Genomic DNA, 15076 nt, shown 5'->3' with positions numbered 1-15076 from the left:
TAGTAGAGGTGACGATCAATGCTCAACACCGGGGTGATAAGTGAATTGCCACTATATGAGTTCGAACTTGGGCAACAAGCCAAAACATTTGTCATGTGAAAGGGGAAGCTGTGGTCAATCATACCACAGCAACTCGATGGTTCCAAAAGAGCCGTCCGTCCGGCTGAGGTCATAAAATAAGCCATTTGATGAAAATCCATCCACCAGCACACGACGATTATTAAACCAACTCGGCATGTCCTAGCCCAATGTAGTGCGCCAACTTCACCCACTCGGGAAAACTATCAGAAACTGCCGAATCGTGCAACATGAGTTGAGCCTAGCTAAGGCCCAGAGGAGAGTAGGTGTGTGCAGCGCCCACAACTTCTGCAAAATCTGCTACATATCAGTTTCCTGAAACGGATTATCACATGCGACGAAATGTGGATGTTTTACCAAAATCTAATGTGCAAGAACAGTAACTGAGCAAGGGCCAATTTCCAGCACCGGTTGTCAAACAGGGCTATTTCGAGCTTTGAGTGTGGTAGAACTATGAGGGGATAAATCACTTTGAGTTTATTCCTAACAGTCGTGCCATATATACTGACCTTTATTCCAAACAGTTGGGAGTCATGCATGCAGCACTACGCGAAAAAAAGAAAGAAAAAAAAAAAAAAAAAAAAAAAACCGAAAGTGCGCCCTGTTGCAACAAGCTAACGCAAAACCACACTAGGCTCTATAAACGCAATAAAATATTCTGCTGTATTATGACTTAACCTAATTTTCAGAACAGAACTGCCTACTGGTAGTTTTGAAAAGGCATGTTCTGTGGCGTAAAACTCTCATTTCATGCAAGGAAACAGTAAGTTTTCATCCCATTTAGAATTTTCCTTGTTTTTGATCCTACTGCCGGTTTCGTATTATGTAACGTAATATGAACTTGCAAATTTTATCTGAATAAGCTCTCCAACAGACTTTGAACTAAACTCAATGGTGTTTAACGAAGAGACTTGAACAGTTGACAAGTGTGTAAGTTTCTTCTTAAACAACAAATTCTTTTTCTGAAACAGCTTTAAAAACTCCTCAAGTGGTAATGATACATGTACTAAAGGTGGAAATGGTTAATAGTTCTCAAAGGACAATCTTTTAAACATTGTAGTATCCATTTACACCGATCATTTTTGTCCTAACTTTAAATTTTTGGGAAGCTGAGATACTTTTATTTACTTATTATTATTGCTAGGCACGGAGTTACAACTCTCTCCAGTAGTTGAGATCAATGTCATCTACCGTGTTTCAATAAAATGTAGCGAAATGGTTGATTTTCAACTCACTTGCAATGGAAACTGAAATACAAAGTTACGAGTAATAGATAAAAGCAAAGAGGTTTTTAAAAAAGGAAGTATTACCGGTTACGAAGACACAGTATTTTATCAGACGTGAAAGTTGTAATTAGAGACCGTACGGAATCCTTGAAGACATGGAGGAGAACGTTACCGAGTCTTTCCTTGTTACTAATATAAACTGTTTACCAAATAGATAAGAGTTATCTCAAAATATATACGAGAAACGAGAGTATCATATAAATTGTAATTTGTATATTGTACTCTATATGAGTATAATAAAATATTACTCATAGGCCATGCTACCAGGAAATCGAAGGATGGGTAATTAGTTTTTTTTTTTTTTTCAGCTTCTTAAGAGAAGGGAACTAATTTATGCAGGACACTTCATGCCAATCCTAAAACAACTTTGAACTTCACATAATTCTACAATTTCGCAATAAGAGGATATAAAATGAAAAACTTGACAGACATATAACTTACTTTTCTTCTAGCTGACTACTATGAGCAGAACTATCTAATATGGAAGTGCAAGGTTGACTGTCTTCTCCTTGCGAGGCTGGAGGAGTTAGATCATTGAAGCCAGAGTCCCCACCGGTAAATGCATCAGCGCTTACTGAAAAATCGCCTGCAATTCAGAACAAATTACAAAAATATGTCAAATATTATTCATTTCAACAAATGGTACACTACTTTAATTTCTATCGAAATCAACTACCGTATTTGCGCGAATATAGGCTGCAATACTAAATTTACGAGAAATTTCAATTAGACAGTACTTTGAGATGTCTCTCTCTTCCTCCCTTTCCTTAACTCTCGCATAACTAAAGCTGACTCATGAAGATGACCTTCTTTGTGATAGTGACTCTGAGCAGCATTCTGGATCGCCTCGCAAGAGTGAAGAATCAGACGCTGGTGATGTTGAAATGGTGGGAAGTAATTGTGCGTGATTTGGGTGCTGACACAATTTTGCGAAACAAAGTTGCTTTTCTTTTTTCAATGACAGCTGCTGTATATAAATATTGCGTATATATTATATATACTGTAAAACAAACATAAGTATTCCTGTTAATAAAAGTATTAAGTAAAGAAGTGCTTTTCGTGCCAGTGTAAGGTGTTACTGGTACCCACTAAGATGGCAATTTTTGCAAACAAAATATGCTTTTCTGGTATTTTCTTTTTGTGTCTTCGATGGTTTACAAAAGTAACTGCAGTACCTTGTAATGGTATTAATTTCAACCCACAAGATACGTGTACGTGTCATTTTGAAATTGACGATTTATGATCTGAGGGGAAAAAACTCGATTATAATGGCCGCACCATGATTTTTCAAGCCAAAATTTAGGGGAAAAAAAGTGCAGCCTATATTCGCGCAAATACGGTATATAGTTTTTACATTATTCTCTGAGTTGAATAGATTTTTATAGAATAGAAGTTGTAATCATTCGAATATTCTAACCAATTTAACTTATGATGAGTTTACAGGGTTTTAATGTTTCAAGAAGTCTGACTTCACGCGATACTTCTTGAATTAAATAACAAAAATTAACAAAAAGCAAGACACACTTAAATTTCATCAAACTGTTATGAATTAAGATATACAGGGTTTGTCCGGGAAGTAATAGGACTGATTTTATTCCGCCATGAGTGTACTTCGGAGCGTGCGCGCACCGTCTGGATCCGGTAGAGGGCGTTCCTAGCTAACGAACGAGCGGCTGGTCAGTTGTCTCCGAGCACACGGAGAGTCAGGACAGGCTTTTTCGCGCGACGTGTTTCTGTGAGTGGTGCAAGCCGAAAATGCAGCGTCCGTTACAGCAGAGGTACGCGATTAAATTCTGTGTTAAACTCGGTAAATCTGCGACAGAGACCTGCTTGATATGATCAAGCAGGCTTACCCAGATGATGCTTTAGCAAGAAGTGGTGTGTTTCGGTGGCACAAGGCCTTTTCGGAGGGCCGGGAAGAGGTCGCCGATGAAGACCGTGCTGGAAGACCTTCGACTTTGACAAACACCGACAATGTGACTCGTGTGCGCGAAGTTTTGAACTCAGACCGTCGACTAAGTATTCGTTTAATTGCCCAGATGTTAAATTTACCAAAAACTGTGGTTCATGAAATTGTGACGGAGCATTTGAACATGCGCAAGGTGTGCGCGAAGGTTGTCCCAAAAGTGCTTACTGACGACCAGAAATTGCGGCGAGTGGAATTGTGCCAAAAAAATTTGAACATGTGTGAAAGTGACCCCCAATTTTTGAATAACGTAATCACAGGTGACGAATCATGGATCTTTGAGTATGATCCCGAGACAAAGAGGCAATCTTCCGAGTGGCACGCGCCGGCGTCTCCTCGCCCAAAAAAGGGAAGAATGAGCAAATCCAAAGTGAAAACGATGCTCATTGTCTTTTTTGACATCAAAGGCATCCATGAATTTGTTTCTCCTGGACAAACCGTCAACACCAAGTTTTACGTGAAAGTGCTCAAGAGACTCAAACGAAGGGTCAATCCGGTCCGACCAGACATCGGAGCCGACTGGAAGCTGCACCACGACAACGCCCCGGCTCACACCGCCTTTCTTGTGAACAGCTACCTGACCAAGGCCGGCATCCCAACGCTTCCGCAGCCGCCCTACAGCCCAGATGTGGCCCCCCGGACTTCTTTTTGTTTCCTCCCCTGAAACGCCCAATGAAAGGCAAGCATTTTGAGACGACAGAGGGGACCCAAGCAGCTTGCACCGCGGCTCTCAAGGCTATTTCGGAGAATGACTTCCGTGACGCCTTCAATGCTTGGAAATCGCGCTGCCAGCGCTGCATCGACGCAGAAGGAGCCTATTTTGAAAGTTTTTAAAGAATTGTAACGATTGGCTCAATAATTTTTTTTTAAAAAATCGACTCAGTCCTATTACTTTCCGGACAAACCCTGTATATCGTTGGAACAATGATTTTGAATTACTTTTCTTCAGAGCTTCGAATTCAGATTTGAATTTTGACAAGTAATGGGAAAGTATTATAAATAATAACAATTTTCAATTTCCTCTAAGTTTTTATTTCACTCAACAGGTCACTTTATGCTTAAAAAAATGTTTGCGTCAAGATCTGGTTACTATCTAGAATTTCATATGTATTATATATATAAAGCTGTCAAGACATATCATGTGCTTGTGAGATACCCAATTCTGCTGAAAAGGGTAAGAAAGGAAGAAAAACGAAACAGTACAGAACTAAGTTTACAAACATATGAACACATTCCGGATGAGCGGCGGGCTCTGCTCCTTGCGTAACTAACGTCCAGTAAGCTGAACAACGGCATTGTCTCCTTTCTTCTTTACATTTTTATAGCAAGCTTTGTAATTTTTACAAGTGCTTTTCTGCTGCGTAAGTAGGTCCTCCCAAAGGGTCAAAAAAAATTAACAGTTAAATCTATCATTAGTGTTATTTCTTCACGTGATTATTATTCTTTCTTTTTCTCTTTCTCCGTGACACCGAAATGTAATATTGGCAGGGCTTACTACTTTCTAACATTAAACCAAAATTATTATTAAACAAAAATCATTAACCGAACAATTAATTGTAGTATAATTTATATTTACGGAACTTGGAATTTAAGCTGTGAAGCTTTTGTTTCATGCGACCTTATGTAATACAGAGATTATGAAAGACGATGCCTAGTATTAGTGCGGGCTCCGATGTCAAATGACCAGGAGTTTGAGTACGGTGCAGTTGGCGGGTGCACAACCCATCGTAAGATATCAATCCTTACAGTATAGGCCGTTCGCACCCACTATCTCATCTCCAGAACAACTAGATAATAGGGCCATGACAGACAGTGGTTAAATTTCTGTGTCCACAAAGCTCTCAATTATTTTATTTATTTTTTTTTTATTTTTTTATTTATTTTTTTTTTTGTCATGGAGGGAAAGGAGAAAGCGACAGTGAAGCGAAGATAGGCAATTAATAATTACAAAATTAATGCAGCTTGTCTTTCCTATTACTTATGTAAATTACTCCAAACCTTTGACACATTCATAGCTCGAAGTACAGACATCCAATGACCTACGCTTACCCACCATTCAAACTATACATTATCTTACAATAAGTAGATTGATAGTCGCTTTTTAGGGCCAAGGCTACATACAAACGGACTAACAATTTAAAGCTGGATCCGAACCAGAGACTAGCTAGCAACGAAGGGTTCCTTCTAATTTTATATTTCTAATTATTTCACTACAACACAACTTAACCCTGAGATTGATAACACTGTTCAACACGAAATCTGTCCTTTGCTTAAAAATATGTTTTCTAATGTATTTTTTAAAGCAAAATATGAATTCTTGATTAGTTTCTTCGTATCACGTACAGCTTTCCCGAAAAACATGATCTTTACACATTATGTCTATTATGTAAGAAACAGTTGTGGATTCGTTTAAAGGTTTCTCTCCAGCGCTTGATAAGAGTGATCTTGCTACCAGTTATGCATTGTTATAGAACGAAACGTTAGGCTGTATCATGTAGTAACACAACAATCACCGTGCTGGCACTACTGACGAGCAAGCGCTGCCGTCTATTTTGTGCTATGCAACATAAATGTTATGCTTTGCAATTGCAGGTGTATGCGAAGTTTTAACGTTTGTGTTGGCCTGAAAGGAGTGTGTGTTCAACATATCAGAATGTTCTGTCAGTGTAAGAATAAGAATAACCATGATTTATTTTGTTATATGCGGTGAACTGACATTGAGGAAATCAAAGATATCTCCTGTTATCAAAAAGCATATGAACAGTACTTTGAATGCCGAGTGAGGGATCAAGATAAGCGATAGGTATCACATATCTGTTGCAATTCTTGTTCCATAAACTACCGAAACTGAACGCAAGGAAATCGAAGTGGGTAAAAATCTGCCGTACCAATGGTTTGGAGGGAGCACACAGACGAAGTATGCGACTGTTACTTTTGTTTGACAGATGCAAAGGGCTCCTTTTCAAAATCAAAACACTACATCTAATATCCCAATCTGGAGTCAGCAAGCATAGCAAGATTACCTGACAGTAACTTTTCATCTTACTTTTCGGAGAGTGAAGGAACTGTGTTGTGTAACAATGTTATTAAAGTTTATTTCAAGAGTTTGGTCATGAACACAATTTAGCTGAATAGGAATGCTCCACATTGGTAATGCTTATCCATCCATCCTCGTGGCATATGCTGTTCACACAAAGGAGATGTATGAGGTAATGAGTGACACATTGCATTACACTCAATACGACACTTTAAAGTAGCGAATCCGTGAGATATTACAGTTTTGGAATCTTTACGAGTATGCAACAAGAATATACCAAATTTTGTTGTTCTCTATGTGAATGGAACAGCCGGGACAGTCAACCATCACGTGCGGAAAACATGGTTATCACGACAGGAATATGTTCCAGGAATCAAGAACATATCACATCAACGACTAGTGAACCCTGAGGATGTTTCTCTTTGCCCATTACACATCAAAATAGATTTAACGAAAATCGAGATGGGAGAGCTTTCGAGCACCTAAAGGCAAAATTTCCAAGCCTAAGTGATGCAAGAATAAATGAAGCCGTGTTCAGGAAATTATTCAATATCTAATTCTATTTTCTCAACACTACACCTAGATAATTGCATACATAAAACGAAAAATAAGTTACATTAAAAAGAAAATCGAAAGACTCTCGTATTCTTCTTGCATATCTGGTGGAATATGTGAATACAGTACGATTATCGCATGTTACAAAGGTTCTTTGACTGCAAAATAAAGCAAATTGGCAATTGAAAATGAGATTTAGGAAAAAATCCACCATTTTAGTTCCTTCGAAAGAACGACAACTTTTCATGTCTTTAAACCAGTTAATCCTCTTAAATTCTTGCAATTTTTTTTAAAGCAAAATATTGACTTTCAATCATAAGCAACTACTGCTTCAGTACTATTTATCAGAGTATCATGGCTGGCAAGTCATTTTCTTTGAATAAAAGAACCTTTTAAACAATATCATGTGCATGTGTGGATCATAAACAAGAAGCGTAATTAGGGTAAAACAGGGAAATATCACTTAAAAAATCCTCTTTTGGAATTTGGTGCCCAACTGGAGGCTAAAGATAACCCCACAAAATCTACCTACCTTGAAACATACTACCGTCCATTACGTAACGTGTTTGATAAAAGTTTTATCGCAATATCTACGATAGGGAGAAATATTTCTCAATCCTGTCTGACAATAAAAAATGTCACATATAAACTGGGAAAAAGTACGGTATACAAAATAAGAACTTCCAAACACAGTGCTATTTTTCCGGGCATGTGTGATTGTACTAAAAAATGAAACCTACTGCTGTATTAACACATTTTTCCAGTTGCTTTTTTATGAAAAAAAAAAAAAAATCTGCTAAAGTCAATGTCTCTTATTACCCCTAAGGCTCATGCACTGCTCATGCAAATAGAACAGAAAATGAGTAATAGTTTTAAGAAACATCTTGAGACAATTCTGAACAATTCACTTTTTTTTTTGACTAAAAACATGTACATACGTTCCCGAAATATCAAGATTTAAAAAATGAAATTCAATAGGTCGTTCGGAAAATTTAGTTGCCTGAGTATTAAATATCAGAAACCATTAAAAGAAAGTATAGTTGAGTTTTACGTAATCTAGATACATCATGGACAAAACTCATATTACCAAATAAAAAGGAATGCTGACAAGAAAATTTCTGGAGAATGTCGAAAAGGAACTTAAAAGTAGCCAAATTCGCAATACAGAAAAAACACTGCATTTGAAAAATGACATTTATTCCGAAGTTGTACGTCGGCTTTAGTCACGTTTTATCGCTGTCATCTCCTTTCAACATTTTCTGCAATTTGTTATTAGGTCCATTAATTCGTGCTCTTCACAAACTTTTAAAAGATTTTCCTCGTTATCAACGTATTGCTTCACAAATGTCAAAATTGTTAGTTCACAGCCCTTGTACATCCGCCATGTTGATAACATAAATACTCGTTACTTTCCCACAATGCAACTGTTCGGTTACATTGCGCCAAGTAGTTCCCTCCGCTCGCCGTATAGTCCCATGTTTATAACCACTTATACATAACAAATAAACAGATTTTTCGAGAGCCTTATACATTATCAAGCACACAAATGATCAAATTATCCGTATCTTCCCTGTAAATTTTCAAATTTTGCTGGAAACAGACGTCCAACTTTGGTTCTTAACCTTGAAAAATAGTTTTAGCCAACTTAAATGGTTTGAAAAAGCTACTAAATTGTAATCTCATACAAGAAAAGAAAAATGATGTAAACCTATTGTTAATCAATTTTTTTGTAAAATGTAGCCTATGTAAAAAACTATATTTTCGAAAACTATGTAAGATGAATATTTAACCTTTTACGATGTACAGTCGAATGGAACCAAAGAGTTTGGAAATGTTATGCTAGCCTATGTAAACTCCAAGTTAACATTTAAAAAACTCATAAATGTAATTTAAACTTTAGTGTAACATAATTATAGCAGATAGACCTTATTATCTTAGGTTGGATCACTTAAACATAGGAAAAATGTATAGGTTAAAAAGAAATGTTGGCATACAGGCATGAGTTTAACAAATGTTTAGAATAGTCCTACAAACCCTAGGCCTACCAACGAAGAGGTAATCTTTCTGTTTTGGTTTCAAAAGTCCTTTCTCACTTTGCTATAACAAAACGAATTTTAGAAGCTATCCTCTAAAAATCTGGAATGGCATATTTCCATCCAGTTTGATAGGTCCATAAAACACAAATTTGGATGTCACTGTTTGAATGTCGTAGGCAGGCCAATTGAAACCATTTAGTTCTTTTTTCAAAAATTTAACCTTACACGGTTCTTTATCTGGAAAAGCAACATCCCTTCCAACGTACCAGTCAAAATCGTAGTAAACAGCGTAATACATTTCTAAGCAAGATTCTGCTCTGGTTGGATCAATTTCCTCTGGGAAACTTTCACCAGTTGATGAAATTAGTTGATTCAAAGCATAATCTCCACTGTCACTAGCTATGCACAGACTCTCACTTGATTGCCAGAGTAGGAATTTTCCTATTTACTTTCTCTATACGGTATACAAAAAACTAGCAGGTTATACTCGTCACATGCGCTAAATAAGCACAAAGTTGAACTGAGGTAATAAGAGACATGCCCTCAATTGATCTGAAATGCAATGTTCCAGCATTTTTCAAAATTTCACATCAATCTTCATAATCTTAGTCACAAAGTTACATAGCAGTCATTTCCACATTTGTACCTCACTTTTCACAGTAAAATTTTATTTTACAACAGTCACGAACTTTCGTCTAAGTTCAAAGTGAAGGTATTTTTGCAAAGCGTGACAACAATATTAAAATACATATTAGTTCATAAGTACAAGTGGAGTAGGAAAGTTTGACGTTTTCATCTTATTTTTGTTATAATTTTGATTTGACACTTAGGATATCTTTTGGCCGTGTCTGTTATAATCTCTGTCTCTTATTACTATTGTCTCCCCTATTTGTATTTTATATATACGGAAATATACATTTTTAGGTTTTGCTACAAATTGTGTCATTGCTCGTAAGTTACAACTATGAAACTTTTAAAGTTTTTATATATATATATATATATATATATATATATATATATATAGAATCATTTCAGCACATACATGATATGGTTAAAATATAAAAAAAAGTGCTTTTGGGATTTTTGTAATTATTAATTTTGTACGTCAGACTGCAATTCATGAATCGCTCTGGCCTTTTATATTGTACTGGCCAGAAAATGAAGACTTGTGCTGGGTACCTTTTGAAAATATCATCTGGGAAGTTCCTGTTTCATCTCTTAGAAGCTAATCAGCCCGGACTTAAGCAACTGAAAGCTAAATTACAAAAGACATCATATCAACAGTGAAAACAATGAGCTGTGACCAGGGTTGGCTGGTTTAAACCAGCTGAAAAAAAAAAAAAAAAAAAAAAAAAACTGGTTTAAACCAAAAAAATGAAAAATGTTCGTAAAAGTGTAACTATTCGTAAAATCTTGATGAACACATATTTGTGGGTTATCACGTTTCACTCCAATATATTATTCGTACTATATACAGACCTAAATTCCCCATTCTTTACTCAAAGAGATTATATTACAAAAGCAACTTTTTTTTATGTAACTTTATGAATGTTCCTTTTGTGATTTTTTTTATAGTTTGTTATTATTGTTATGCAACAAAAGGAAAATTCTAAGCATTGTTTCGTTTTAATAATGTTTACAATTGATAAAATACATCGAAATGCCGTACTTTTTTGGGGAGGGGGGGGGGGAGTCATACAAAACCCACTGGAGGCAATTATTGAAATAACAAGAATCTTTGGTAACTATTTATGTATAAATGGGTCAGAGCCAAAGTGGACTCAAATAATTCGTATGTTTATTATTTTTTCTTACTGATATGCAAAGTAAGTCGTTATATTTCTTTAACTTGGACTAATAAAGGTCGTAGTGAACTGACTTGGACAAAATTAGTTCTTCTGTACTCTGTAGTACTTTGAAATTGTCCATATGTAATTCTGTATAATGGTTCTACTTGTACAATTGTTAATCTTTTCGTCCTTCTGTCCTAATGACTCTTGACGATTATAGTAACAAATATGTAAGGATCAGTCAACGTATTTTTGTCAGGAGTCCTTCATGAGTGAGTCGGCAGACGTATCGCATTTGTGGCCAATCAGTCCCGGTTTCGAGTTCAAATGGAGGACAATTTCTCTTGGATGTAAGCCGAGAAGCGATTTGGATTCCGCTTTGAGCTTATGTGACCCCTTCCAGCATAACCCGGTTGTTGCATACTAACACCAAGGCGAAACAAGCTTATTTCTGTCCATATGTGATATAAATACATAGAGCAAATTATTTAAACAAACAAAAAAAAAAAAAAAAAAAAAAAAGGTTTTTTTTTGTTTTTTCCATAAAAACCATGGTTTTTGCCAACCCTGGCTGTGACACAACATTCTGTATGTAAATCTGTGTAATTCTGAGAAGTATTACTGGTATGTATTTATTGTCTTCATTTGTGTACATTAGTTTATTATTTATTTTTCTTCATAGGTTTTGTAATAATTATCAACCCCTACGCCGACATTCTCCATTCACAAAACCTCAAAATTATTAAAAGAGAATGTTACCCTTTTTGTTATTTAACAATACCAAGTAAATGTAGAACTAATAATATAAAAAGTTAGAAAAGTTTGATAATTAACTTGTAAGCAATGGTACAATTGAAAGAAGGAAAAAAAGGCACAGTTAAATTATAAAAAATAATATTATAGTAATATCAAAACTACACAATACACCAGTTTAATTTTTAACCACATCTAATATTTACGAATATTATTTGAAAAAGTTTGAAAATGTGACAGTTGTCACTTCAAAGGAATGGCATAATCTGTCAACGACACTAAAACTATACTCCCGTATATTTAAAATACAAATAATAATAATAATAATAATAATTGCAAAAATACCAAAAGCACCCTTTTTTATATTTTTACCATATGTATGTGCTAAAATTAATTTAGCATAATTTCATTGCTATTTATGTACGAAAATAATTGAATAGAATCTGAGACATTGAAGCACGGTCATGTTTTAAAATTAGATGATCTGAGATGGAATGACCCTTCATCATGGCTTGTTTCGAAATTTCTTTTGTAGAAGGGGCCGCGGTGGCTCAGTGGTAGAGCGTTCACCTCTGGTGCTTGGGGTCCCGGGTTCTATCCCAGCCCCCGCCAAGTGGACTTTGTGGTGGACAAACACCGTGATACGTGGGTTTTCTCGGGGTTCTCCCGTTTCCACCCACTTTCTTCATTCCGCCATTTCATTCATTACTCATCGTCACCGTCTCCTTTAGCCTAACCGGCATAACCGTGGGACGTAAAACTCAAAGATTTCATTTCATTTTTTCCTTTTGTAAATTTTACAAATCTATGGCTGCCCAAAATAGAACTGGGGATATATTCTGTAGATATTAGCCAGACGATTTTATATTAGATTAGGGTTGGGGTTTTGTTCTGCTTACATCTGCGGAACAAAACATCAGAACAACACCAATAATATGAGTTATCAAGCATTCATAAGGGATTTGTGCAAAAATATTGAAGTCCAATTCCAGACTGGCCTCCCAAATCTCAAAATCTACGGCGAAACTAATCGAACTATACGAAATTTAAGATCATACAAGGGAAAGAGGCAATCATTGCATGGCAATTGATGTTTGAGTAAAGTGTGATGAAAATTTGAACTGATTTAGCGCTAGATTACCGAAGTGTAAACAAATGAAAGTGAAATCAGCTATGGCGGGGTTTTGTGTATCAAGCGACATTTCTATTTTGACTCAGTGACTCATGTAGGAAAAGAAGGTGAACTGTTGAATTTTCTTGAACGACACGGATTACTGAAGCTACGTATCGATTGTGGTAAAAAAATTACAAAACGGGGAGGTACTTACAAATTTCGTTGCGAGCATAGGGTGAATGGAGAGAAGTGTCGGTGGAAAAGGAAGTGTTGATCAGTGTATTAGTGCAAAATCAGGGTTGGCAAAAAAAAGTTTTACTGAAAAAACAACATACACACACAAAAAAAAGGATTTTTGGTTTAAACAATTTACTCTATGTATTTATATTAGATATGGACAGAAATTAGTTTGTTTCGCCTTGGTGTTATTATGCAACAACAAGGTTATGCTGGAAGGGGTCACATAAGCTTAAAAGCGGAATCCAAACCGCTTCTCGGTTTACATCCAAGAGAAATTGTCCATTTGGACACGAAACCGGGACTAATTGGTCACAAATGCGATTGCCGACTCACTCACGAAGGACTCCTGATAAAAATACGTTGTACTGATCTTTGCATAGGCCTACTTGTTAATATAATTATCAAGAGTCATTCCAGAAGGACAAAAAGATAAACAGTTACACAAGTAGAATTATATATAAATCGGGAAACTCCCGCCTTAGCCATTGGGAAAATCCTGTTACTACTTTAAATGGATTTGTATGTAAAATTTTAAGGTCAACGTATCATAATCACTACGCTAAAACTGAGGTATTAAATTACAAATTCGGTACGGAGATATCATTCAGTAAAATTAAAACCAAGTCAAATCCAAACTGATGTTGGAAGCTATGTAGGCAGTTGATAAATTCTGCCAATTTCTATCAATATATTTAAGCAACCTTGGCTTCTTTATAAAAAAACAGGCATTCATTCAAGTAGACATGTATAATTTGGTTTCATTTCGTATGTTTAGGCTTAACATCCTTATGAAATACCAAGGTTATTACGGAGAAGACTTTCGCTAGAGGGACACCTCGAATCACTACTTAGTTTACACTTGAAACATGGGTTGTGCTTCGACAGAGAATTTAATGAAATTAACGTGACATTTTCTTTCCCAAACCAAAAAATTTAGTAACATTCTCAAGACCAAATTGGGCCGAATTTTCATGCATGCGATAGAAGCGTGGTTCGCTTGCGACTTGGTAGCCGCTAACACCGACCACTGGTATTTTTGGTGATGAAATTTGACGTTCTATAAATTAAAACTTTCCAATCTATACTTATATTTGTACAGATTTTTAAAATATCGTGACATAAAAGCTATATTTCCTGACTGTTTTCTGATTCTGTGACCGCTAGACATTGCATGTACAATCATAGAACGACCGAATGTAAGTAGAAAATCGCAAAATGTAAGTCAAAAAGTTGGGCTCCATCGGTAAACAAAAACCACTACTAGTACCGCAAAGATGTGCTACAAGCAAGGCATATGCTTTTATGCTACCCTGTATTTTGTCTTTTGGATTGAGTATAGCTCTCTCCCTCCAGTGATTTTTAACGAATCATAGTGATTCTAACGATTCACATTAGTTCATAATGAATCGGAATCGCATGTTATAAAGATTTAAGATGTAAATCTTGTGGTAAGGAGGTTCTAGTATTAGTATTAGTAGTAGTAGTAGTAGGAACGGGTTAGAAGCTCCGCAGGGGTTGGTTGGGTCCTGTTCTCGATATAAGCAGTAGTAGTAGTAGTGACTCTTCCAGTTCCGGTGACAAAGAACTGGGGAGAGCGGGCTATACACAGGCCTGCCTTTTTTTTAACTGCCCTCCTTTATGCCTATACGGAACACAGCTGACGTGCCTGACCCCTAGGGTTGGACTTCTGCCCTGATTCACTTATATAGCATTCGTACTTTTGTGGCCACCTAGTACAAGCTGGCCTGTTTTACGTTAGTTCGTGTTTGGGTTAAGTTTAGGGTTACCCCTCCGCTTTTTATAAAAATCAGGAAAATTTACAAGAGAAATGAGGTAAGAAATGATAATTTGAAGTTTTTATTTGATGCTTAAGAATGTAAGTTTGGCAGGATAGTTATGTTTAATATGAGAAAAGATATGTGGAAGTTAGTAATATTTGCCGGATGCGGAAGATTTCAGCAGCATGGTAGTTGTAAATTATGGCGAATATGGCGAACAGGTGTAACGGATGCGCAAGAATAATGAAGAAAACCTTTTAAATTTTTGTGAAGCCTACGGAGTACTGAAGTCAAGTGAAATGTAAAAATTTTTAATACTTTGAGCACTGTTTTTTGTATGTTGCGAAGTCCAAGGGCACCTTCAGACTGGAGGGGCAACTCTAAACTTAAGCCTCGTGTTTTAATGCACTACAGTCTTGTTATGGGCATTCGCTGCATTTATA

General features: G+C 36.2%; 1 protein-coding gene across 1 annotated transcript in view; it reads right to left on the bottom strand.

Moving 5' to 3' along the window:
- The window catches only part of Sirt1 (Sirtuin 1), an 81533-nt gene that overhangs the window by 65581 nt on the left and 876 nt on the right, over window positions 1-15076 (bottom strand). Inside the window, exon 2 of the mRNA XM_081726698.1 lies at window positions 1806-1950. Within this exon, the coding sequence (XP_081582824.1) occupies window positions 1806-1950 (145 nt within the window). The remainder of the gene's footprint in view (window positions 1-1805; window positions 1951-15076) is intronic.

The sequence above is a fragment of the Thermobia domestica genome, chromosome 1, assembly GCF_964235325.1.
Source record: "Thermobia domestica chromosome 1, izTheDome1.hap1.1, whole genome shotgun sequence".
In the NCBI taxonomy this organism is placed as follows: domain Eukaryota; kingdom Metazoa; phylum Arthropoda; class Insecta; order Zygentoma; family Lepismatidae; genus Thermobia; species Thermobia domestica.
Note: the sequence above shows the minus strand (reverse complement) of the source record. Positions and strands in the feature narration are given on the sequence as shown.